This window comes from Mobula hypostoma, chromosome 2 (genome assembly GCF_963921235.1).
Source record: "Mobula hypostoma chromosome 2, sMobHyp1.1, whole genome shotgun sequence".
In the NCBI taxonomy this organism is placed as follows: Eukaryota; Metazoa; Chordata; class Chondrichthyes; order Myliobatiformes; family Myliobatidae; genus Mobula; species Mobula hypostoma.
The window spans coordinates 74,035,926-74,061,684 of NC_086098.1; the positions used below are offsets into that span (position 1 = coordinate 74,035,926).

General features: G+C 42.2%; 2 protein-coding genes across 10 annotated transcripts in view; both read left to right on the plus strand.

The window, feature by feature from the left end:
- The window catches only part of arhgef10 (Rho guanine nucleotide exchange factor (GEF) 10), a 235,908-nt gene extending 213,083 nt beyond the window's left edge, over positions 1–22,825 (plus strand). For 2 of the 9 annotated variants that reach the window (XM_063038799.1, XM_063038804.1), the window contains exons 27-30: positions 720–862; positions 9,832–10,006; positions 17,759–17,881; positions 19,725–22,824. In XM_063038799.1, coding sequence (XP_062894869.1) covers positions 720–862; positions 9,832–10,006; positions 17,759–17,881; positions 19,725–20,236 — 953 coding nt within the window. In that variant the 3' untranslated portion in view covers positions 20,237–22,824. Of the gene's footprint in view, positions 1–719; positions 863–9,831; positions 10,007–17,758; positions 17,882–19,724 lie in introns of all 9 variants that reach the window. The other 7 variants (XM_063038823.1, XM_063038819.1, XM_063038839.1 and 4 more) reach the window with 5 other exon arrangements.
- Positions 22,826–23,830: 1,005 nt separating this feature from the next.
- Positions 23,831–25,759, plus strand: part of myom2b (myomesin 2b) — a 215,749-nt gene continuing 213,820 nt past the window's right edge. Inside the window, exon 1 of the mRNA XM_063038773.1 lies at positions 23,831–23,965. The gene's annotated coding sequence lies outside the window, so the exon portion shown is untranslated. The remainder of the gene's footprint in view (positions 23,966–25,759) is intronic.

Here is a 25,759-nt window from a genome sequence, read left to right on the forward strand (position 1 = left end):
CTATGGAAAAGATGCTCTCTCTCTTCCATAGATGCTGCCTGCCCTGCTGAGTTTCTCCAGCATTTTGTGTGCATTGTTTGGATTTCCAGCATCTGCAGATTTTCTCTTGTTTGGTGACCTTTGCTTTATGTATTCAAGCTGATGAAGGGCGACGACAAAGCAGGGAAGTATCAAGAGATATCTTTCCACTTCTGTCGTGACTGACTTGCATTCAAATGATGATTCATCTTGACTACAGCAACACTGTTAAAAGTGCAATTCAATAAACTGTGTCCATCCCTTTGATGTTTGGTTACATCCTTGAACAGAAAGGGTCTTTGTTAAAACATTAAAATTACTTCACTGCAAATCTACAGGGATAAAGGGGAAAGCTTTCCTTTCCTCAAGATGGAACATTTTAACACCACATTCTATTCATGAGTTATACTTGAATTACAGTCCTACGGTATTGAAACAGGCCCAGAGGAAGGGTCTCAAACCAAAACACATACTGATGACCTAACCTATGAAATCCAGTGGTGAAAATTCTCCCATCCATTCTCAAAGCTTCTTTCAAGAAAACAGTAAAAATAATAAAATGTTTATGTAATGCGTAGATCTTTATTTGTTTTTAACCACACAAAAAAATGCTTGCATTTGAGGTCAAGTTTGGTGTCTGCACCACTTACTGTGAGAATATTGAAACCTTCAAAGACTTTCTTTCAATTCTTCTTTTAAAGATGGTTCCTGGAACACTGACTCACCAAAGGTGCTGAGGCTTGGTGACCTGCCTGTTAAGTCCATCCTGGTTATGGAAGACACGATCTGGACGGCTTCTGGAGGGCAGGTTTTTATCATCAGCTCCCATACTCACACACTGCAGGTAACAGCAAAATGTTTTCAAATTTTATCATAATTTTTTTCCTGTACACGCTTACCCCCTAGTGCAGATGCAGAACATCTTACCCAAAGCACTATTCATGTAGCCTTGGCAAAATCATTTTAATGTTCTTTCCCCTGATGATGCTCCATGCCAACTTCAACAAGCTTCCACTTCCATTCCTTTTGCTTTTGGACCCTGCATTTGGAATAGAGCCCAGTGCAATGTGTTTATAGTAAACAGTGATGACCTGTGAGGTCTGTGCTAACTTTCAAAAGTTCAATATCGATTCCAGTCTAGTTGCACACACAAAATGCTAGAGAAACTCGGCAGGTCAGGCAGCATCTATGGAGAGAATGCAGACAAACCTTTCCCCTCTGCAAATAAATGCCTCCTCTATAGAGATGGTCAAGTGCACCAAGTTCCTGGGAGTTCACATCATGGGTGACCTCACCTGGTCCCTAATATCACCTTCCTGGACAAGAAGGCAGAGCAATGCCTCCACTTCATAAGAAGATTGAGGCAAGCAAGGCTCCGACACCCGCATCTTAACTGTGTTTTGTCGGAGCACCATGGAGAGCATCCTGACGAGTTGCATCTCCGTCTGGTATGAGAGAAGTCAAACATCGGACCAGAAGTCCCTACAAAGGACCGTGAGAACAGCTGAGAGTATCATAGATACCCCTACCATCCATCAGGGCTATTTATCAGAAGCACTGCATATGCAGGGCACTTAGTACTATTAAGGATCCCACCCATCCATCCAGCATCCTCTTTGAGATTTTATACCATCAGGCAGGAGACTACAATGCACAGAAACAAGAACGATCAGGATGGAAGCAGTTTCTTTCCCCAGGCAATTAGTCTTCTGAACTCCCAGCTGCATCATATTCAAAGTATTTAATATTAATGCACTTTAGTTTGTTATTTATGTGCGATTCACCTGTAGATTTTATTCTTACCTTCACAAGTTTCCATGTGTTATGTGCTTTACACCCTGGTTCAAAGAAACGTCTCATTTCTGTGTACATTATATACATGTATGTAGTTAAATGATAATAAACCTCACTTGTCACTTGACTTGAAAATCGATGTTTGGGGCTGAGACCGTTCATCAGAACCTTCTGAGTTCCTCCAGCATTCTATGTGTGTTACTCTGGATTTCCAGCGTCCGCAGAATCTCTTCTGTTTCCATGAAGCTGGAGAGTTGATCTTTTGACTGTGGATTTATTATTTATTGACAATCCCTTATTTTTCTGAATGCCACAAAAGTAAAGCTGAAGTATTGGGCTTTCCCTGGGCGATGGATGACCTGATGTATGGAAGTACGACTTGACGTACGTTCTCCCATTTTTAAAGCATTTTTCAAAATAGCAATAAAAATAATAAAATGTTTCATGTTATATATTAATGACAAGGTAAAGTACACAATTCCATTATATACACTCAGTATTAGTTACCTAATAAAGTGACCACTGTGTATGTTCATGGTTATCTGGTGCAGTCGTCCATCCACTTCAACGTTCGCTGTGTTGTACGTTCAGAGATGCTCTTCTGCATACTACTGTTACTCCAACCTTCCTGTCATCTTGAACTAGTATGGCCATTCTCCTCTGACCTCTCTCATTAACAAGGTGTTTTCACCCACAGAAGTGCCACTCACTGTATTTTTTATGTTTCTCTCACCATTCTCTGTAAATGCTAGAGGCTGTCGTGTGTGAAAATCCCAGATCAGCAGCTTCTGAGATACTCAAACCAGCCCGTCTGGCACCAACAATCATTACACAGTCAGAATCACTTAGATCACGTTTCTTCCCATTCAGATGCTTGGTCTGAATAACAGCTGAACCTCTTGACCATGCCTGCATGCTTTTTCTACATTGAATTGCTGCCACATGATTGGCTGCTTAGATATTTGCAGTGACGAGCAGGTGTATCTTATAAAGTGAACACTGTATGTACATTCAGTTTAATTTTATCAAAATCAAATGTATTATCACTGACATATGTCATGAAATTTGTTGTTTTGCAGAAGTGCAATGTAATACATACTGTAATAATAAAAAATCTATAAATTACAATGAGAAGTCTATATATAAAAAATTTAAATGAGTAGGGCAAACAGAGAGCCAAAACACTGGGGTAATGTCCATTCAGAAATCTGATGGCAAGGCAAAAGAAGCTGTTCCTAAAATGTTGAATGTGTGTCTTCAGGCTCATGCCTCTTTTTGGATAATATTTCGGTGAAGCTTCAGTGAAATGTAAGAACTGTACAAGTGCACGTGGAATGATATAGTATGGGTTACTCTCAGTAAACAGATGTTTCTGACTCACAGGAAATTCAGTTTGCAGAGGGTTCTCAGGAGCAGGACGATTATCTAACCCTGTATCTTCAAACGGAACTTTAAAAAAAAACACTGAAGTATTCAAGCTCTCATAGTTTAAACAAGCCCGTGGGGTTTTCCTGATCTTGGGCCAACCCGAACAGATATTTGAGTGAAACCACAGGTCAGAATTCCCGATGGAAATGCAAAACCCAATGGCATTGAAACGGTCAACCAGCAAATTCCAGCACAAAGACAATATGGATCAAGAATTTCCTTCCAATTCCTTTTCACAACCCTCCTACTCACCAATCCTGTAAACAGAAAACATTTTGCAATCTAGTCTCTGCCCATTAAACCACATTTGCAAGTGCAAGTTCATGCTTGAAGGTTCCATGGTAACGATGGTGCTGTCAAGCATTTCACTTCTGCCGACTTGAAACAAGAACGTCTCTGTTTGCCTGACCGGTGAGGTGGTGTTGTGTGATCCTTTATGTCACATAACAATCCTGTTCAGCCCTGCTCGTACTATTAAAGTACATTGAGATGCTTTTGAGTTTGAAATCAGAGAAGTGAATTCTTACTAAATGCAGAATGAAATTATTATGCTTTGTTAATAATGACAGTGAAAAGAAAAAGAAGTTAATTTATTATCAATGAACATATGTGCCACCATGTACTACCCTGAGATGTATATACCACAGACCAGATTCATTTTCTTGTATGCATTTACAGGAAAATAAAGAAAATACAATTGAATTTATGAAAAACTATACATAAAGACTATCAAACAACCAATGTGCAAAAGAAGACAAGTTCTACAAATTAAAATAAAAAATAAGAAATTGAATTGGAGAATTCTTGAAAGTGAGTCAGTAGATTGTGGAATCAGTTGCAAGTTCATTGAGTGAAGTTATCCACGCTGGTTCAGGAACAGTCCATTGAACTGTAACATCAGGTAACCTTTCATCCCCTCACCTATCTGTGCTCTCTTATAAGTCATTGATATCAATTGCTTTTACTAATGGAACCTGTGGGAGTTGCCAAGTAACTTTTAATTCACCTTAGGGACAAAAGCAAGCTTGTCACAGTTTGTGCGTATTGTTGTACTTTGGGATTGTCACAGGTACTGAGATGAAAGCTTTTGTTCACATGCCATCCAGGCAGATTATTTTGTATGTAAGTACATCGAGGTAGTATAGAGAGAAACAGAAGTTAACAGATGGGCCTGTACTTACTGGAGTTTAGAAGAATGAGGTGGAGGGTGGATTTCATTGAAAGGCCTAGGTAGACTGGATGCGGAGAGGATGTCTCCCATAGTGGGGGAGCCTAGGACCTGAGGATGCAGCCTCAGAGTAGAGGGAAGTCCATTTAGAATAGAGTTGAGGAGAAATTTCTGTAGCCAAAGTGTGATGAATCAGTAGAATTTATAGCCACAGACGGCTATGAAGGTCAATATTTAAAATGGAGGTTGATAGGTTCTTGATTAGACAAGATGTCAAAGGTTAGAGGAGAAGGCAAGAGAATGGGGTTGAGAGGGATAATAAATCAGCCATGATAGAACTGCAGAGCAGACTCAATGGGCTGAATGGCCTGGTTCTGCTCCTTTGCCTTATGGTCTGTGGACTTATAGTAAAAGGAAAGGCACGTGATGATGACTGAGCCAGGATCACTGAGGTTAACAAAGCAGGACAAGATTATTGTGGAAGGCAGGTAAGGAACTATCAAAGTCATTTTTATTGTCATACACACGTGGTGATGTATGTACAGGTGCAATGAAAATCCTATTTGCAGCAGATTACAGGCATGCGGTATCAAGGATACAAAAGGCACATCATAAATTACACATAAATTATAGAAAGTACACAATGGAACATAAAAGCATGAAACCCATTGTAGTGCAAAGTGGTCACACTGCACTGAGATCGTGATGTGAGTTGTGCGGGTTGGTTCAAGAACCAAAGGGGAAGTAACTGTTCCTGAACCTGGTGGTGTGGAACTTCAGGCTTTGCACCTCCTGCCTGGTGGTAGCTATGAGAAGCTGGCATAGCTCGGATGCTGGGAATCTTGAATGATGGATGTTGCTTTGTCTACAGTAGATACCTCTGATAGTGGGGAGGGATGTGCCTATCATGTATTGGGCTGAGTCCACTCTCTCTGCAGCTTCTTATGCTCCTGCACAGTCAAGAGTATAATTGGCAAAGGTAGCTAAATAACATTTGAGAAAGAACAAATGATTTTATTCACAAAAAAAAAGCAAGTTGCTATTTCAAGTTTGAGATGCTATAGTCTTTTGCCTTTAGAAGAAGAACTGGAACGACTAGAGATCGGGGATAGAGGGAGGCAGATACACCAAGGTTACATTGTATCATCCCATTGCCCATAAGTCACTTCTGGAGTGGAGAACTGGATTGTGATGAGCTTTGTATGGAGATGGGAAGGGAGAAGTGATCTGTGTTACTTCCATGGCTATGATATTAACTGTAAGATATTTCAGCAGTTTACTGCATTCCACCATCCAGTCAGTTCACATCAAGAGGTTTTGGTTGACCAGCTTCCTGAAATAAGTGCTAAGGACAGAAACAATGTTGGTGAGCAGGATCATATTCCATCTGGGAGCCTCCAACCAGATGGATGAACATCGATTTCTCTAACTTCCAGTAAATTCTGCCCCCTTCCCCTTCTCTGTTTTTTCCATTCCACATTCTGGTTCCCTTCTCACCCGTTTGCTTTTCCTCACCTGCCCATCATACCCTCTGGTGCCCCTCCTCCTTCCCTTTCTCCAATAGTCTACTGTTCTCTCCTATCACGTTCCTTCTTTAGTCCTTTAACCTTTCCACCTATCACTTCCCAGCTCCTCACTTCATCAACCCCTCCCCACCCATACCCTTCCACTTCATCAACCCCTCCCCACCCATCCCCTTCCACTTCACCTGGTCTCACCCATAACCTGCCAGTTTGTACTCCTTCCCCTCTCAACATCTTATTCTGGTTTTTACAACCATCCTTTCCAGTCCTCGTGGAGGGTTTTAGCCCAAAATGTTGATTATTCTTTTCCCTCTTGACTTGCTGAGTTTTTCCAGCATTTTGCTTGTTTCGTTCTGTAAAATTTCTTGTGCTGGTGAACTGTAGTCTGCGATTAACTGGGTAATATTGCAGCTAGGATAATTTTATCACTATCACCAGCACAATGTAGCCTGCAGAGGTAAATGTGAGATAACTGCTTGATTTGACAGAGTTCTTTAACATTATTCTGGCAATGCTGAGTGAAGTGCTTGAATTAGTCATGGTAATGCCTCAAACCAAATCATGAATACATGTGACTGATATATCACAGTCTCTATTCCACTTTTTTACAAGCTCATGAGGAACAAAAAGCTCATTAAATAAAATCATTAGAAAGTGGTGACATAGGGTCAGAAGCTGGTGAATCATTGTGGATAGAGCTAAGGAACTGCAAGAGTGAAAAAACCCTGATGGGAGACAGAAAATGCATGCCAAAAGGGCAATGTTACAATAGTCATGGGAAATTTCAGTATGCAGGTAGATTGGGAAAATCATGTTGGTGCTAGATTCCAAGAGGGAGAATTTCTAGAAGGCCTGTAAGAAAGCTTTTTAAAGCAGCTCATAGTTGAGCCCACTAGGGGATCAGTTACTCTGGATTGGGTGTTGTGCAATGAACCGGAATTGATTGGAGAGCTTAAGGTAAAAGAACCTTTAGGGTAAGTGATCATAATATGATCTTTGAGAAGAAGCTCAATGGCTGCAATTTCTGTAAACAATTCAGAAGGCATAGAATATATACATCACAAAGAGGAAGAAGTATTCTAAAGGCAAGATGACACAACCATGGCTAACAAGAGAAGTCAAAGCCAACATAAAATCCAAAGAGAGCACATATAATGGAGTAAAAACTAGCGTGAAATTAAAGGATTGGCAAGATTTTAAAAACCAACAGAAGGCAATTAAAAAAGTAATTAAGAAGGTAAAGATGGAATACAAAAGTAACCTAGCCAATAATATTGAAGAAGATACCAAAAGTTTCTTCAAAAACATGAAGTGTGAAAGAGTGGAGGGAATGGATATTGGACCGCTATCCAATGATACTGGAGAGGTAGTAATGGGGGACAAGGAAATGGCGGACGAACTGAATAAGTTTTTTTGCATCAGTCTTCACTGTGGAAGACACAAGCAGTATGGTGGAAGTTTCAGGTGTCAGGGGTCATGAAGTGTGTGAAATTACCGTCACTAAAGAGAAGGTTCTTGGAAACTGAAAGGTTTGAAGGTAGTTAAGTCACCAGAATCAGATGGTGTACATCCTATGGTTCTGAAAGAGGTGGCTGAAGAGATCATGAAGGCATTAGTAATGATCTTTCAAGAATCACTAGATTCTGGAATGGTTCCAGAAGACCAGAAGATTGCAAATATCACTCCACTCTTAAAGAAGGGAGAGAGGCACATGATAAAATGTGTCAGCATGGTTTCCTCAAGGGACAAACCCAGACAAATCTGTTGGAATTCTTTGAAGAAATAACAAGCAGGAGAGATAAAGAAGAATTGCTTGATGTTGTGTACTTGGAACTTCAGAAGACCTTTGACAAGGTGCCACACATGAGGCTACTTAACAAGCTATGAGTCCATGGTATTACTGGTAAGATCCTAGCATGGATAAAGCAGTGGCTGATAGGCAGGAGACAAAGAGCGGGAATAAAGGGAGCCTTTTTCTGGTTGGCTTCAGTGAATAGTGGTGTTCCACAGGGGTCTGTTTTGGGACCAATTCTTTTTATGCTGTATTTCAATGATTTGGATGATGAAATTGATGGCTTTGCTGCAAAGCTGAAGATGATATGAAGTTAAGTGGAGAGGCAGGTAGTTTTGAGGAAGTAGAGAGGCTGCAGAAGGACTTAGACAGATTAGGAGTTTGGGCAAAGAAGTGGTAGATGGAATGCAGTGTCCAGAAGTGTGTGGTCATGCACTTTGGTAGAAGAAATAGAAGGGTTGACTATTTTCTAAATGGAGAGAAAATACAAAAAACTGAGGCACAAAGGGAATTGGGAGTCCTTGTGCAGCATTCCATAAATATTAATTTCCTACAGTGGGAGAGTCTAAGACCAGATGACATAGCCTCAGAATAGAGGGGTGTTCTTTTAAAACGGAGATGAGGAGAAATTTCTTTAGCCAGAGAATGGTGAATCTGTGGAATTCTTTGCGACAGGCAACTGTGGAGGCAGTCTTTATGTATATTTAAGACAGAGGTTGATAGATTCTTGATTGGTAGGGCATGAAGGGATACAGGGAGAAGGCAGGAGATTGGGGCTGAGAGGAAAGTTGGATCAGCCATGATATAGCAGGCACAATGGGCTGAGTGGCCTAATTCTGTTCCTATCTCTTATGGTCTTATGGAGATTAATACTGAGCTTGCATGCAAATAGTTAAGGAAGTTGAAAGCAGTTAAACCAAGATTTCACACCTTTGCTTAGATGCACTCTGAACTATTCCAGTGTTTTATTTCCTGCTGCAGCCAAGTTATCAGACAGCCAGGTTGGAGGAGAGAAGCATCCCAAGATGTTTGAAAGGAACCACGCTGGGGCAGGAAGATATGTTTAAAGGAAGGAGAGGTGGGAAGGTTTAGGAAAATTTCCAATTCCTGGTGTTCAGTAGTTGAAGGCAGAGTCATGGGTGACAGAGGGTAAAATTGAGGTGCTCCCAAGGCCATATCAAAGAGGATAACAGGTGTCAAAGAGGATCACAGGTGTCAGAAGGTTGTAAAGTCCAGAGGAGATTAATGCCCCTTCAAGATTCTCCTTGGAATATCATGTGTTTGACTAAAGTTGCTATCAAAGTACTTGTATGTCAGGTGAATAATTAAATATAATAGAATTTATGAAAAACTGTATACAAACAAAAGCTGACAAAAAAACAAAGTGCAAAAGAAAATAAATTGTACAAATATTTTTTTTAAAAATAAATAAATACTACTGAGAACATGAGTTGCAGGTTCAGGAGCCTATTGAAGGGTCCTGATGAAGAGTCTTGGCAGGAAACGACAACTGTTTATTCCCTTCCATAGATGTTGCCTGACCTGCTGAGTTCCTCCATTATTGTGTATGTATTGGTCTGGGTTTCCCTGATCTGCAGAGTCTCCAGTGTTTATGGTTGTAGGGTAGTAACGGTTGTCGAACCTGTTGACCCAAGGTGTTTGCCACCGTTTCTCTCGTCAAATCTCTGGCTGGTATTTTAATTTAATTTATTTATTTTATTAAGAGATACAGCACAGAATCATCCCTATCAGCCCTTCAAGGTGCACCGCCCAGCAATCCCCAATTTAACCCTAGCCTAATCACTGGACAATTTACAATGACCAATTAACCTGACGTCTTTGGACTGTGGGAGGACCCGGGGAAAACTCACATCTCTCACGGGGAGGATGTATGGACTCCTTGCGGAACACATTGGAATTGAACTCCAAACTCCAATGCCCTGAGCTGTAATAGCGTTGCGCTAACCGCTACATTACTGTGGCAGTCCTTGTTTTTTTTTTGTTTAAAGGAGTTATAAAGCTGCACATAGTTGCTAGCCCTTAGCTGTTTAAGCACACATATGAACCCTGGATGTTGACTCGATTTGTTGTCTGTCTCTCCATTTCAGCAACAGTTTGTGGCTCATCAGGAAGAAGGGATGCTGATCTCACACATGGCTGTGGCGGGCGTTGGGGTTTGGATTGCCTTCAGCTCTGGATCAGCCCTCCGCTTGTTTCACACAGAGACACTCCAACACCTGCAGGACATCAACATTGCAGCTCCTGTTCACAACTTCATTCCAGGTAAATGATAAATCCATACAATTCCTCAATAATTAGAAATTGGGACTATTTTATTGTTTTAGTTTGGTAAATGTTACTGTGAGTTTCAGATATTTTCTACACTATCTGCAACACCGCCAAACTTGTGCTGAATACACTCCCACAACAGTGCCTGGGAGGGGGATCCTTCTGTAGATACAGTGCATTCACCACTCTGTGATTAGGATAGATAATTCTATCTTATGACACAGTTCCAGTTTTCTTTGCCAATGCATTGTAATATCAGACCTTGAACTTCTTTCTTAGCAACGGAAGTCCTTCATATTAAATCACTTATTTTAGCCAAGCATTGTTTCATTGCAGGTTCATTTTTGGATTCTTTCTCTACAAACAGACAAAAAACATCAGTTGTCAAACCACATGAGAGTTGTGAACACGGCTCAGCACATCACACAAACCAGCCTCCCCTCCGTGGACTCTGTCTGCACTTTCCACTGCCTCAGTAAAGCAGCTGACATAATCAAAGACTACACCCACCCCAGGCATTCTCTCTCCTCTCCTCTCCCATTGGGCGGAAGTTAAAAAATAAAGATATCCATTAGCCTTGCAAGACCATGGATCTGCGCCTGGAAAGTCTTCACTCTCCAGGGCGCAGGCCTGGGCAAGGTTGTATGGAAAACCAGCAGTTGCCTATGCTGCAAATCTCCCCTCTCCACGACACCAATGTTGTCCATGGGAAGGGCATTAGGATCCATACAGCTTGGCACCAGTGTCGTCGCAGAGCAACGTATGATTAAGTGCCTTGCTCAAGGACACAACACGTTGCCTCAGCTGGGGCTCGAACTCACAACCTTCAGGTCGCTAGCCCAATGCCTTAACCACTTGGCCACGTGTGGCAGAGGTTTCATAAGCCTAAAAACACACACAAGGCTCGAGGACAATTTCTATTCCACTGTTATCAATATACCTCAAAGTGGCCCTTGTCACATTATCAGAAAGTAGATCCAGTTATTTATTTATTTATTAGATACCATGCAGAATAAGCCCTTCCTGCTGTCCGAACCGTGCTGTCCAGCAATCCTCCAATTTAATCCTAGCCAAATCACAGGACAACTTACAACGACCAGTTAACCAATCAACCAGTATGTTTTGGACCGTGGGAGGAAACTGGAGCACCCAGAGGAAACCCGCTTGGTCATGGGGAGAATATACAAACTCCTGGAATTGAACACGGGTCACTGGTACTGTAAAGCGTTGTGCTAACCACTACGCTACCATGCTGACCCTATTCAAAGCCTGCATTTTCTGTTTGAAGGTGATATAGTCACATCTCAGTCAACAGATCAGGACACTGAGTGGGTGCTTTGGGGCATGATTGATTGGAGCATTGCTGATGCTGTTTCCACACAGTGCCACCTTCAGTGCACACAATCCAGTGTGGAGAAGCCAGTAGCCCTTGCTTCTCATTCCCAGTATCACCAGAGAGCATGTAACAATTGGCAGGCAGATGTTATTTGAAGACTCCCCACTGGAACACTGATGCATTGTCCACATCTGTCTGTCGGAATTATTACTGCTACTCTTATTTCACACACCATTTCCGGGTCTCACGGTCTGTTTTACGGTGGGATGCCTCCATGCTGCAGAGCCAGTGTTCCGCCATGCCTTGGGGTTTACAGTGTTTGTTGTTTGTCCTCCTGCTTGTCTTCCACCTGCATCCCCACCCCTCCCCGCCCCACCTTCTTCCTTGTCTCACAGCAACTTGTTGCACAATGTGCCTTCCACACTGTTGTGAGCCATCTCGGTCAGAAGCACTAAGGCATGTCCTTTGTCCAAGAGGACTCTACACACACTCCAGCTACAGGCAGACACCCCAGGCTACTGGCAGATTGTCCCACGCTACAGACGGTTGTCCCTAGATACAGGCAGATCATACTGGGCTACAGATGGATTCTCCCTAGGTACAGGCAGGTCTTCCAGGGCTATAGGTAAATCATCCTGGAATATTGATAGATTATCCTAGGTTATAGGTTGATCGCCCCCAGATACATGCAGGTTGTCCTGGATGACAGGCAGATTGTCTACAGATACACACAGATTGTCCCAGGTGATAGGCAGATCATCCTGGGCTTTCGGCAGTTTGGTCCCAGGCTACAGGTGAACCCACCCAGGTTACAGACAGACTGTCTGGGGCAGTAGGCAGATCTTTATGGGATACAGGCGGACCCATTTGGGCATCTGGCAGATCGTCCCAGACTACAGACGGACCCTCCTGGGAATATGACGTGTCAGTGCAGTTTGTGGATTCCTACACCCTGTGGCATTTTACCTTGTGTCCTCCCTACATGCTCCAGGGTGATTGGCCCTGCTCCGGTGTTGAGAATGAGTAACCTCTCTAATATAACATTTGAGAAACTGGGAAGGGCAGATCCCAAGGCCAGGAATCTTGAGTGATCTAGTAGTGGTAATTTTTATGTATTGCACTGTAACTGCTGCCTCAATGCAGCAGATTTCACAACATGCAGCAGGTCAGCAATAATAAATCTGATTCTGATCCAGATCCAGTCCAGCAGGCAGGGTAATCCAGCCTTGTGGAGTAGATGATCCAGTCTGGTGGGCATGGTGATCTAGTGAATTCTGTGATCCAGTCCAGTGGACTGGATGATTCAGTGATATGTCTGAACTGTAAGGTGCACGGACTGTCATCTGAATGTTGGGCCTTCAGGGGATGGTGATGAGGAAAAGCTGGCTGCCATGTGTGTAAACATGGACTGTAGTTTCTCAGGCTGGTGAGGTATGACCAATTACAGAAGGAACAAGGCAGGCAAATGTCCTGTCTAAAGGGCCGGAACTTGGCATCTGGAGGGGGCACTGAAGCACCAGAAATAAGCACTATGTTCTCCCCTCTGGGCTATTGATTTCCACCACCGATTTTGTCTGCAGTTAATAGACAATAGACAATGGGTGCAGGAGTAGGCCATTCGGCCCTTTGAGCCAGCACCACCATTCACTGTGATCATGGCTGATCATCCACAATCAGTATCCAGTTCCTGCCTTATCCCCATAACCTTTGATTCTGCTATCTTTAAGAGCTCTATCCATCTCTTTCTTGAAAGCATCCAGAGGCTTGGCCTCCGCAGCCTTCTGGGGCAGAGCATTCCATATATCCACCACTCTCTGGGTGAAAAAGTTTTTCCTCAACTCCGTTCTAAATGCCCTATCCCTTATTCTTAAACTGTGGCCTCTGGTTCTGGACTCACCCATCAGCGGGAACATGCTTCCTGCCTGCAGCGTGTCCAATCTCTTAATAATCTTATATGTTTCAATAAGAGCCCCTCTCAGCCTTCTAAATTCCAGAGTATACATGCTCAGTTGCTCCAATCTTTCAACATATGACAGTCCCGCCATCCCGGGAATTAACCTTTTGAACCTACGCTGCACTCCCTCAATAGCAAGAATGTCCTTCCTCAAATTCGGAGACCAAAACTGCACACAGTACTCCAGGTGTGGTCTCACCAGGGCCCTTTACAGCTGCAGAAGGACCTCTTTGCTCTTGTACTCAATTTCCCTTGTTATGAAGGCCAGCATGCCATTAGCTTTCTTCACTGCCTGCTGTACTTGCATGCTTGCTTTCAGTGACTGATGTACAAGAACACCTAGATCTCATTGTACTTCCCCTTTTCCTAACTTGACTCCATTTAGATAATAATCTGCCTTCCTGTTCTTACCACCAAAGTGGATAACCTCACATTTATCCACATTAAACTGCATCTGCCCACTCACCCAGCCTGTCCAAGTCACCCTGCATTCTCATAACATCCTCACACATTTCACACTGCCACCCAGCTTTGTGTCATCAGCAAGTTTGCTAATGTTACTTTTAATTCCCTCATCTAAATCATTAATGTATATTGGAAACAGCTGCGGTCCCAGCACTGAACCCTGCAGTACCCCACTGGTCACCGCCTGCCATTCCGAAAGGGACCCATTAATCGCTACTCATTGTTTTCTGTCAGCCAGCCAATTTTCAATCCATGTCAGTACTCTGCCTCCAATACCATGTGCCCTAATTTTGCCCACTAATCCCCTATGTGGGACTTTATCAAAGGCTTTCTGAAAGTCCAGGTACACTACATCCACTGGCTCTCCCTTGTCCATTTTCATAGTTATATCCTCAAAAAATTCCAGAAGATTAGTCAAGCACGATTTCCCCTTCGTAAATCCATGCTGACTTGGACCGATCCTGTTACTGCTACTGTGAAGAAATTACACAGGAGATCCTGCAGATGCTGGAAATCCAAAGCAACACACGCACAGTGCTGGAGGACCTCAGCAGATCAGGCAGTATCTGTGGAGAGGAATAAAGAGTCAACATTTCTTGCTGAGACCCTTCATCAAGACCATTGTGCTTACATCATTGGTGACACTTCATGTCTGGTTTATAACATTTTCTCAAGAAAGATGGCAAAACCCGTTCAATTTACACATCAGTATTCATTATCACACAGCAGTGGTTCTTTACTTTGATATGAGTACACATATAGAATAAAATGTATTTATGCACATTTTATTCCATATCTATAATCTATACCATTATTTTATAAAATTCTTAATTCTTTCTAATTGTTGAATGTTCTTGCATGTCACACAACAAATTCCTAATACATGTAAATGTATGTGTCGAATCAAATTGATTCTTGATCCTTTTGTTCAAGATATGAATTCTTTCAAATGTGCTTCATATTCTCCCACCGGACCACAGATGAGCGAAATGTTGCCACTTTGCTTACAGATGTTTCCTGCTTAGCAAACATCCATTGCTTTGCGCAGCTTCCTGTAGAGTTGAACTAATTTTGTCCTCCAGCACTGCTTCTCCACCAAGTTTAACTTCACCTTTTGTTTCCTTTGAAGGTTCAAAGAAAATCTTATTCAAGCTGGGCAGATTACATGAGGAAATGTATTTAAAGCTGGAGGGGCTGACAGAATTGAAGGAAACAGCAAAAGGCCCCAGTTCATAGACTGCTTCATCCCATGGACAACCTGTCGAAACTACCGAATTTTGAAAGACCTAGATAGAGTGGATGTGGAAAGGATGTTTCCTATAGTGGGAGCATCTAGAACAAGAGGGTATAGTCTCAGAATAGAAGGACATCCCTTTAGAACTGAGATGAGGAGGAATTTATTTAGCCAGTGGATGGTGGATCTGTGGAATTCATTGCCACAGATGGATGTGGAACCCAAGTTAATGAGTATATTTAAAGCAAATGTTGATAGGTTGTTGATTAGTAAGGACATCAAAGGTGACAGGTAGAAAGCAGGAGAAGAATGGGGTTGAAAGGGATAATAAATCAGACATGATGGAATGGTGGAGCAGACATAATGGGCTGAATGGCCTAATTCTGCTCCTATGTCTTACGGTCTTGTGTTCTGGGGCAGATGTTGGATTCTGAAACAACACTCTGCTGGTGGAACTCAGCAGGTCCAATAGCATCTGTGAGGGGAGAAGAACTGTGGATGTTTTGGGTCAAATCCCCGCATCAACCCACTGAGTTCTTCAGCCGTCTCCAGGATCTACAGTCTCTGGTCTCTTCACTAGTCACTCTGTGGCTGGTTGTGACCACTGCATTTGGGAGCTTTTGACAATTTCTCTTCCAACAGGACCTTGTACATCAATACAGGGAAATAGCCAAGACCTTGTGTTGAAGTCTAGTTGTGTTTACTGTCATGTGCACCTGTGTGGTAAGGTGCTGGTACAGTGGGAAAACTTGTTTGCAGCAGCATCGCCGTCACATGGGTATAGACAACCCACAGAGTATGTGTGTGCAATTCATTGGAGACCAAGTCACTGGGTATGTTTAAAGTGGAGTTTGATATGTTCTTGATTTGTTGCAGCATGAAAGTTTATGGGGAGAAGGCATGAGATTGGAGTTGAGAGGAATAATAAAGCAGACATGATGGAATGGCAGAGCAGGTTCGATGGGCCAAATGGGCTAATTGTGCTCCTATCCCTTATGGGTCTTACAACATAAATTACACAGAAATTATACAAAGTGAAAAGTAAAATAATGACTGCAAAATAAGGCAGTAGCGCAAAAGAAAAGTCAGTGCATGGTGGTGCAGAGGAGAGCTACAATGATATTACTGACACTTGAGGGACTGAGTTACATGAAGAGGTTGGACAAGTTAAGACTTCATTCCGTGGAGTAAAGGGTTAGTGTGTATATGGAATGAGCTGGCAGAGGACGTGACTAAGGCAGGTAGAATAATAACCTTTAAAAGGCTCTTAGATAGGAGGGATATGGACTGAATGTGGGTAATTGGGACTGGCTTGGATAGAAATGCTTGTTGGCATGGAGCCAAAGGAGCCTACTAGCCAGTAATATCAGAATCACTGATGTACTGTAGCTTGTGAAATTTGTTCTTTTGCATTGGTGGAAAAGTGGAATACATTTTCAAAACAATAAATTGCAATAAGATATACAGTGGCATGCAAAAGTTTGGGCACCCCGGTCCAAATTTCTGTTACTGTGAATAGCTAAGCGAGTAAAAGATGAACTGATTTCCAAAAAGCGTAAGGTTAAAGATGACACATTTCTTTAATATTTTAAGCAAGAAACCTTTTTTTATTTCCATCTTTTACAGTTTCAAAATAACAAAAAAGGAAAAGGGCCCGAAGTTCTATTTTAACTTCATCAGTCCTCAGGACTTGTTTCCAAAATGCATCAGGCTTGTTTAGATGTTCCTTTGAACCTTTTGAATAAAACTTTTTGGCCGCAATAAGCAAAGGTATGGTTGGAGAAAAAAGGGTGCAGAATTTCATGAAAAGAACACCTCTCCAACTGTTAAGCATGGGGGTGGTTCGATCATGCTTTGGGCTTGTGTTGCAGCCACTGGCACGGGGAACATTTACTGGTAGAGGGAAGAATGAATTCAATTAAATACCAGCAAATTCTGGAAGCAAACATCACACCGTCTGTAAAAAAGCTGAAGGTGAAAAGAGAATGGCTTCTACAACAGTATAATGATCCTAAACACACCTCAAAATCCACAATGGACTACCTCAAGAGGCGCAAGCTGAAGGTTTTGCCATGACCCTCATAGTCCCCCAAACTAAACATCATCGAAAATCTGTGGATAGACCTCAAAAGAGCAGTGCATGCAAGACGGCCCAAGAATCTCACAGAACTAGAAGCCTTTTGCAAGGAAGAATGGGTGAAAATTCTCCCAAACAAGAATTGAAAGACTCCTAGCTGGCTACAAAAAGCGTTTACAAGCTGTGATACTTGCCAAAGGGGGTGTTACTAAGTACTGCCATGCAGGGTGCCCAAACTTTTGCTTCAGGCCCTTTTCCTTTTTGTTATTTTGAAACTGTAAAAGACAGAAATAAAAAAGTTTTCTTGCTTAAAATATTAAAGAAATGTGTCATCTTTAACTTTATGCCTTTTGGAAATCAGTTCATCTTTTACTTGCTTAGCTATTCTCAGTAACAGAAATTTTGACCAGGGTACCCAAACTTTTGCATGCCACTGTATATACTGTGTTAAATTAAATAATTCTTACTATTCTTTCTGAAGTACACATGGTTATGACTGCAGATTTCAGCTGTAGTAGTCTCATACAGCAATATTTGATGATCCCCTTCTGAGCTGCATGCAAAGAGTCGCTACTTTCCGATGGTATTGTATGTCTGAAGCAGAGTTGTAACTGAGGAAGGCAGAAGCAATCTTTTTGATGGGATTTAACATGCTTGCATTGTTTTGTTTGAAATCCTAGGTCAACAACGAGCGACCGTCACCAGTCTGCTGGTGTGTCATGGTTTACTGATGGTTGGCACTAACCTGGGTATCATTGTAGCTTTGCCTGTCCCCCGCCTGCAGGGAATCCCAAAAGTTACAGGTGAGACTATCCTGGGTTACAAACCTGCTTCCGTAATAAATGTAAACTGTGCGTAGATTGAAAATGGCATGGATTAACATCAGAAACATCGGATTAAAAAGCATGAAAAGAAGCCCATCAGTGCCTGAGTCCATGCTGATTTTCAACTACCAGCTACGAATATCCAACATTAATCACATTTTATCCTCACCACATACCCAGCAATTCCAATAATGCATGGTCATGCACTTTGGTAGTAGAAATAAATGTGTGGACTACTTTTCTAAATGGGGAGAAAAGCCAGGATTTGCGATGCAGAGGGACTTAGGAGTCGTTGTGCAAAACACTCTGAAGGTTAATTTGCAGGTTGAGTCGGTGGTGAGGAAGGCAAATGCCATGTTAGTATTCACTTCAAGAGGTCTAGAATATAAGAGCAGGGATGTGATGCTGATGCTTTATAAGGCACTGGTGAGTTAAATGTTCAAACGTTCCTCAAATGATAACCCTTTCATTCCTGGAATCATCCATGTGAATCTTGAGTATTGTGAACAGTTTTGGGCCTTCTGGCATTGAGGGTTCTTCTGGCAGTTCTTCTGGCATTGAGGAGGGTTCAGAGGAGGTTCACATGGATGATTCCAGGAATGAAAGGGTTATCATATGAGGAACGTTTGATGGCTCTGGGTCTGTACTCGCTGGAATTCAGAAGGCTGAGAGGGGATCTCATTGAAACCTTTAAAATATTGAAAGGTTTAGACAGAGTAGATGTTTAAAGGATGTTTCCCATTGGGGGAGAGAGTCCAGGACAAGAGGGCACAGACTCAGGATAGAGTGGCACCCTTTCAAAACAAAGATGCAAGAAATTTCTTTAGCCAAATGGTGGTGAATTTGTGGAATTTGATGCCACATGCAAATGTGGAGGCCAGGTCGTTAGGAGTATTAAAGGCAGAGATTGATAAATTCTTGATTGGACATGGCATCAAAGATTATGAGGAGAAAGCCAGGAACTGGGGTTAAGGAAGAGATAGAAGAAAGGATCAGCCATGATTGAATGGCCTAACAGACTCGTTGGGCCAGATGGCCTAATTCTGCTCCTATGTCTTATGGTCTTATGGTTTTACATATAGTGCCAGCAACACCCTCGCCCCCACATTCCCAGCAACACCCTCACCCCCACATTCCCAGCAACACCCTCAGCCCCACATTCCCAGCAACACCCTCACCCCCACATTCCCAGCAACTCCCACACCCCCACATTCCCAGCAACACCCTGTCCCCACATTCCCAGCAATACCCTCACCCCCTCATTCCCAGCAGCACTCTCACTCCCTCATTCCCAGCAGCACTCTCACCCCCATGTTCCCGGAAACATAAATGTTTTCTCTCTGCTCCCACTCCCTCTCCTCTCCCTCTCCTCCCACTATTCACTGCTACCTCCCACAGGTGACCCATTTATTCCCTCTTCTCTATGTTCATAGGTGGGAGGGTGGGAGAGCGGAGAGGGAGCTTGCTTTGCTGCTGGTGTTTTGTTGGTTTCCCGGTTCTGTTTTGTTGTGTTCTGTGTTGCTCTGCCAAGGATTGGGGGTACGCTGTGTGGTGACGCTTGTGGTCTGCACCCAGCACATCCTTGGGTGTGCTGGGTGTTAACACAAATGATGCATTACACGGTATGTTTCAATGTATATGTGATAAATAAATCTTAATCTGAATTTAATCTGTTAATATCATTATTGAACTCAGTCTCCTTCCTCAGTAAGTGTTGATTCAGTTCTGTTCAGGTATCTGAAACTCAGAAACATTGTTTCTGTGTTGCTGGAGTGCTGTAGGTGGAAGGTGACTCACCTGGTGCTTTCATCTCCTCCTCTAGGCCGGGGAATGGTGTCCTACCACGCACACTGTGGTCCGGTCAGATTTCTCACCACAGCGACAGCCACCACCACCATAGCAAACAGAAACCCATCACTCACAAGCTTGTCCTTGCCACCGGAAGGGGAAAGTGAAGATGGGTCTGCTTGTGAAGAGACATCAGCAGAAGGCTTGAACATGACCAATGGGAACCAAGGGGTTTGGCTTGGAGACTCAGCGGCTCATCACACCGGCCAACCTTCATCCACAGCTTCTCTGAGCTGCTCCCACCAATCCGGCGCTCCGGAGCATGGACCTGAGGACACTGCACTCTACGGGCTCGTGAATAACCCCAGTCTCTCCAGTAAAAGTAAACGTGTTGACAGCGAGAGGTTGAAGAAGACAAAGATGAGTTCTGTTTTGGTCATCTCTGGTGGTCAGGGAGATAAACGACTTAACAAGAAGTCCAAACAACGGCAAGATGAGACGGGTTCCACTGTCATGATCTGGCAGATCCCATTGTTAAACATGTGAAGTTAGTGTTGGGGACTTATTTGGTAAAATTATGTGAGAAAGGCATAAGTTATCTTCCATTTTTGACCAGTGCTCACATCATGTCAGGATGACAATCTGGCAATGCTTGTTTTGGTAATGCTCAAGTCTCCCTCAGCTCAGAATTTGCCTTTCAATCACTGTATTCCTATTTTTAAAAAGCTAGAGAATTTCAGTAGCTTGGTTGCCAGTTATTTAAATGCAGCTCCACTGGATATTTCAAAACACCAGTTTTGTCCTGGAGAAGTTCAACTTGGAGCTGATGTTGCCAAGGTCATCTTTCTTCTGTGACAACAGAACAGGTTTCCTACTGATGGGTGTATTCAGACCACTCAGGCACTGCAGGTCAATTTTTAAATAAATTTTCTGGCACCTTTAAACTAACAAGAGGAATCTGCCAACTAAAATATAACACCCTGAGAACGAAGAAGGCGGCTCCTACAATCGGTGGAAGAAGTTGAAATGTAGTTGATGCAGTTGTCAAGAGTAAATCAAACAGTTGCAAGGATTATATTGCAAGTAAACTATTAAAATGTATATGTTTATAAAAGAGTTGTTAAAAATTTAAATCTGCTTGGAGCAGCTAATTAATTTTTGTAAAGCAAATTTAAAAAATACATTCCTTATCTAATACTCCTTCTGACCATGAGGGAAAAATAACTCAAATGGTGGAACAGACTCGATGGACCAAATGGCCTAATTCTGCTCCTCTATCTTATAGTGTTAGAGTAAAATGTATACTTGCTTTGACATTAAGTTACATTACAATCATTAAGACACAGTGATCGTATCCGTACATTTAACAATTAATCAACAGAGAGAGATCAGATCCTCTTGCTAACAGCAGTTATATTTACTACATTTGCACAAACTATCACAAAACGATTATATATATTTTACAGTTATTTACAAGCAGTTTGAAACTTTCATGTTTAAAAATGGACAGTATGCAAATTGGCTTCCCGTTCTCTTTCGTGTTCTTGTGGGCAGACATAAAATAATAAGCTGGTGAAAATGGTACACTTTAATAGAAATAAAAAGTGAATTATTTCGGTTTTCACAGACACCGGTGAATTGAAAATATTCCAATCCAGGTCATGCAACCTTAGAACACTTCTTCGTGATACCTCAAGTATCATAAATACGCTCGAGGTATCAGAGTGCAGAGTTCAGTTCTGCTGTCCTCTGTAAGCAAGTTTTATGTCCTTTCCATGTGTGCATGGGTTTTCTTGTGGTGCTCTGGTTTCCTCCCACAGTCCAAAGACATGCCCATTGGTAGGTTAATTGGTCATTGTAAATTGTCCCGTGATTAGGCTAGGATTAAATTGGGGGTTGCTGGGCAGTACAGCATGTTGGGCCAGAAGGGCCAGTTCCACACTGCATCTCTAAATCAAATTAAATTTTCAAAAATCTCATTCTGCCAATCTTTCCATGTAGTGTCTGTTGAATACCTGTGTCTAATTCAACTTGCTGATTAAGTAACTTGTTAGCTGAAAGAGAACCCACTGAAATTCTAAAAGTTACCTAAACTTGGGGGAAGTGAAGTTAAGCCAAACTTTGAGGTTTACAACAGTGAACTGGAGTGTGTCTCATTTCTCATTCCAAATATCTGGCAGTCATTGGCATATGTCGTGAAATATGTTGTTTTGTAGAAGCAGTACATTGCAATAAATAATTTAAAAACTATAAATTACAAAAAGAAATATAGACTGTATATATAAAAATAAGTGCAAAAAGAGAGTATAAATAAATAAATACTGTAGATAGATAGATAGTGATGTAGTGTATATGGGTTCATTGTCCATTCAGAAATCTGACTGCAGTAAGTAAAAAGCCGCTCCTAAAACAGTGTGTGTCTTCAGGCTCCTGTACCTCCTTGATCATAGCAATGAGAAGAAATCATGTCCTGGGTGATGAGGGTCCTTAATGACAGATGCCATCTGATTGAGGCATCACTTTTGAAAATGTCCTCAATACTGGGGAGACTAGTGCCCATGGTGGAGCTGGCTGAGTTTAAAACTTCCTGCAGCTTTTTCCAGTCCTCTGCAGTGGCCCCTCCATACCAGATGGTGATGCAACCAGTTAAAATGCTCTCCACAGCAGTTTTGTTTAATGTTTCACACCAGTAGATTGTTGTTTTGTAGTTTTGTCGCACTGATATCAGTATTTCTGATCCGCCATCACAGTCAGTAGCCCCCGGGAAGGGTGTTTGTTCAGTGCTGCGATTACACTTCCATATTAGTTTGTAGTACAATATTGCAAAACTGAATTTCCATTCTGGAAAGCATTCTTAATTGTTCAAATTGTATTAAAAATTCAGCATGCTGTCAGTTTGCCTATATTTATGTACTAAAGCACAAACTTGTACAATTGAATTTTATTTTTAGCGTTTTCCATTGGATACTTTGCATCCTGTGGTTGTGATAATGCTTTCTGTTCCACTGTTTGTTTCTGGCTTTTGTCGCACTGCATCATGTTTAGTGGTTACTTGGCACAAAACCAGCTCTGATCTCTGAATTGTGTTATCATCAGACTTGTTCACCCCAAAAGCTAATTAAAATCCTGTTGCCTTACTGGGGGTAGAGGGCTGTGAGGAAGTGGTTTAGTTATTACTTTCATTTCACAGAAAATAATCAGAATCTTGCACCTCCAAGGGAACTGAAACGGAGCAGGGTTCTGAAATGACAAATGCAAAAGTTGGAAGTCCAGAGTAATACACATAAAATACTGAAAATCCATAGAAGCCACTTGACCTTGAGGAACTCGGCAGGTCAGGTAGCGTCTATGGAGAGGAATAAATGTTTTGGGTTGAAACTCTTCATCAAGACTGGAGTACTTCCTCCCCTCCCCCACCTTCTTATTCCGGCTTCTTCCCCCTTCTCTTCCAGTCCTAACGAAGGATCTTGGTCTGAAATGTCGACTGTTTCTTCCTTTTCCAGTCTCGATGAAAGATCTCGGTCTGAAATGTCGACTGTTTATTCCTTTTCCAGTCCTGATGAAAGATCTCAGTCTGAAATGTCGGCTGTTTATTCCTTTTCCAGTCCTGATGAAAGATCTCGGTCTGAAATGTCGGCTGTTTATTCATTTTCCAGTCCTGATGAAGGATCTCAGTCTGAAAGGTCGACTGTTTATTCCTTTCCATAGATGCTGCCCCACCAGCTGAGTCCCTCTGTCATTTTGTAAGGGTTCTGGAATGACAAGGTCAGAGAGATTATCAAAATCTTGCAAGCTGATTTATTTACTGCTTGTCAGTATGTTGTTAACTAGCGTTACCCTGGTAACTTAAGCATTTCGAAACCAAACATCTGTAGAGTTTATTTGCACAATAAGATTTGGGCATATGCTGGCAAGAGCCAAGGTTTTATTTATCCAAATATTTGCAGAGTATTGCTGGAGGTGACCTAATTAAAATCCTGTTGCTTCACATCAGTTATGGAATGTGTATACCCATTCAGTCAACATTACCCAGTACAGCACTCCTTTGATTTAAAAGTTCATTGGAGCTGAGTGTACATCAGCCACGACTGGACGCAAGACAGACTACTCTAGGAGAGATCTTCATCACGTTGATTCTGGATTGTTGGGGTGGCTTCAATCTCCCTTCCAGATACGTGCCATCTTGAGATGGAAGGAACCCATCCCTGTCGCTCCAATATCACTCCGCCAAGGAGAACTGTCAGCGAGGCATCCGGAGAATGTGAGATTCTGCAGGTAAGGTGTTGAACATGGGTTACACTGGTTGGTCCTGTCTCACTCTGCTTCAGGGCAACTGGAGATTCACAGGTTTATGAAAGTAAAGAAAGATTAGCTTTATTTGTCACATGTGCATCAAAACATACAGTGAAATATGTCATTTGTGTTAGCACCCAACACAGTTCGAAGACGTGCTATGTGCAGCCCACAAGTGTTGCCACACTTCTGGCACCAACAGAACACGCCCACAGCTTACTAACCCTAACCCATACGTCTTTGGAGTGTGTGAGGGAACCGGAGCACCCAGAGGAAACCCTCATGGTCATGGGGAGAACATACAAACTACCTACAGGCAATAGTGCGAATTAAACCTTCATCTTGCAGCTGGTGTTGTAAAGCATTGTTCTAACTGGTTTGCGACTGTGTCGTGCTGCATAAATGCAAAGCTGCATTTGCAAACCTACCCCTTCCCCAGTCTCGTTACTAGTTAACTGCTACTAACTCCCAATGGCATTCACAAAGTTTTATAGAGTCAGAGTACTCCAGCACAGAACAGGCCCTTCAGCCCATCTTGTCCATGTTGAGCTATTATGCTGCTTAGTCCCATTGGCCTGCACCAGGACCATAGCCCTCCCATCCACCTACATATAGATAGATGTTGAAATCGAGCTCACATCCATCACTTCCTTTGGCAGCTCGTTCCACATTCGCTCTACCCTCTGATTGAAGAAGTTCCACCTCAGGTTCCTCTCAAACATTTCACCCCTCACTTTTAACCCATGACCTCCAGTTCTAGTCTCACACAGCCTCAGTGGAAAGCAGCCTGCTTGTGTTTACCCTATCTATATCCTCATAATTTTGTACACCACTATCAAATATCCCCTCATTCCCTTATGCTCCAGGAAATAAAGTCCTAATCTATTCAAGTTTTATGTGATGCTGCCAAGATGATCCATTCACTGCCCTTAAATCAATAAAATTATACTTCAGGGGTCAACTTACTCAGCTTTCCTCAATTGGAATCAAATATATGACATCTAAACAGTACATTAGCTTTCATTGTGTTGCTGTAGCATTTAATAAGCCCACAGATAAAGTTTGGAGAACATTGCTAAAACTGATTGTTTTTTTTAAATAGCTCGTATTTGATGTAAGTGTTGACCTCTAATGTTTGGAATGACACAGTTATTGTGTGTATGTATTATCCACATTTATTGATGATTATTTTTCAGACTGTTTTTGTACAGACATGGCCTTAGAGTGTTGCAGATATTGGTACTTCAAGTTTACCGAAGTGAATCAGTTTGTTTAAGGAATGATTCAGAATCGTCAGAGTGAGCAAGTTTTTCAATAACATTTGCCTTGAAGGCGGCTTTATTCAATAGTTCAGGGTTAGCAAGAAATACAGCATAGATACAGGCCCTTCGGTCAACCAGTCCGTGCTGACCATGTTGTCCACCCAGCCCATTCCAATTTCCTGTGTTTGGCCAGGACACAGCCCTCCTTGTACCTATCCAAGTGTTTCTTGAGTGATACTATTGCACCTCCCTCAATCACTTCCTCTGGCAGCTCATCACCACCCTTCACACAAAAAAGTTGTCACTAGAGTCTCTTTTAAATCTTTCCCTTCTCACCCTAGCTATGTGCCCCCTGGTTTTCAAAAGGCAGCATCAACAATCAGAGAGGCTGCATTGAAAACCTTCTCTCCAAACAACACAACCAAAGACTTTGTTAACCAGCATGAATTTTGGTTAATTGTTTTATTGGTTTGCACTTTCTTCAGTCGAGAAGAAAAATCTTCTAGAGTTATTT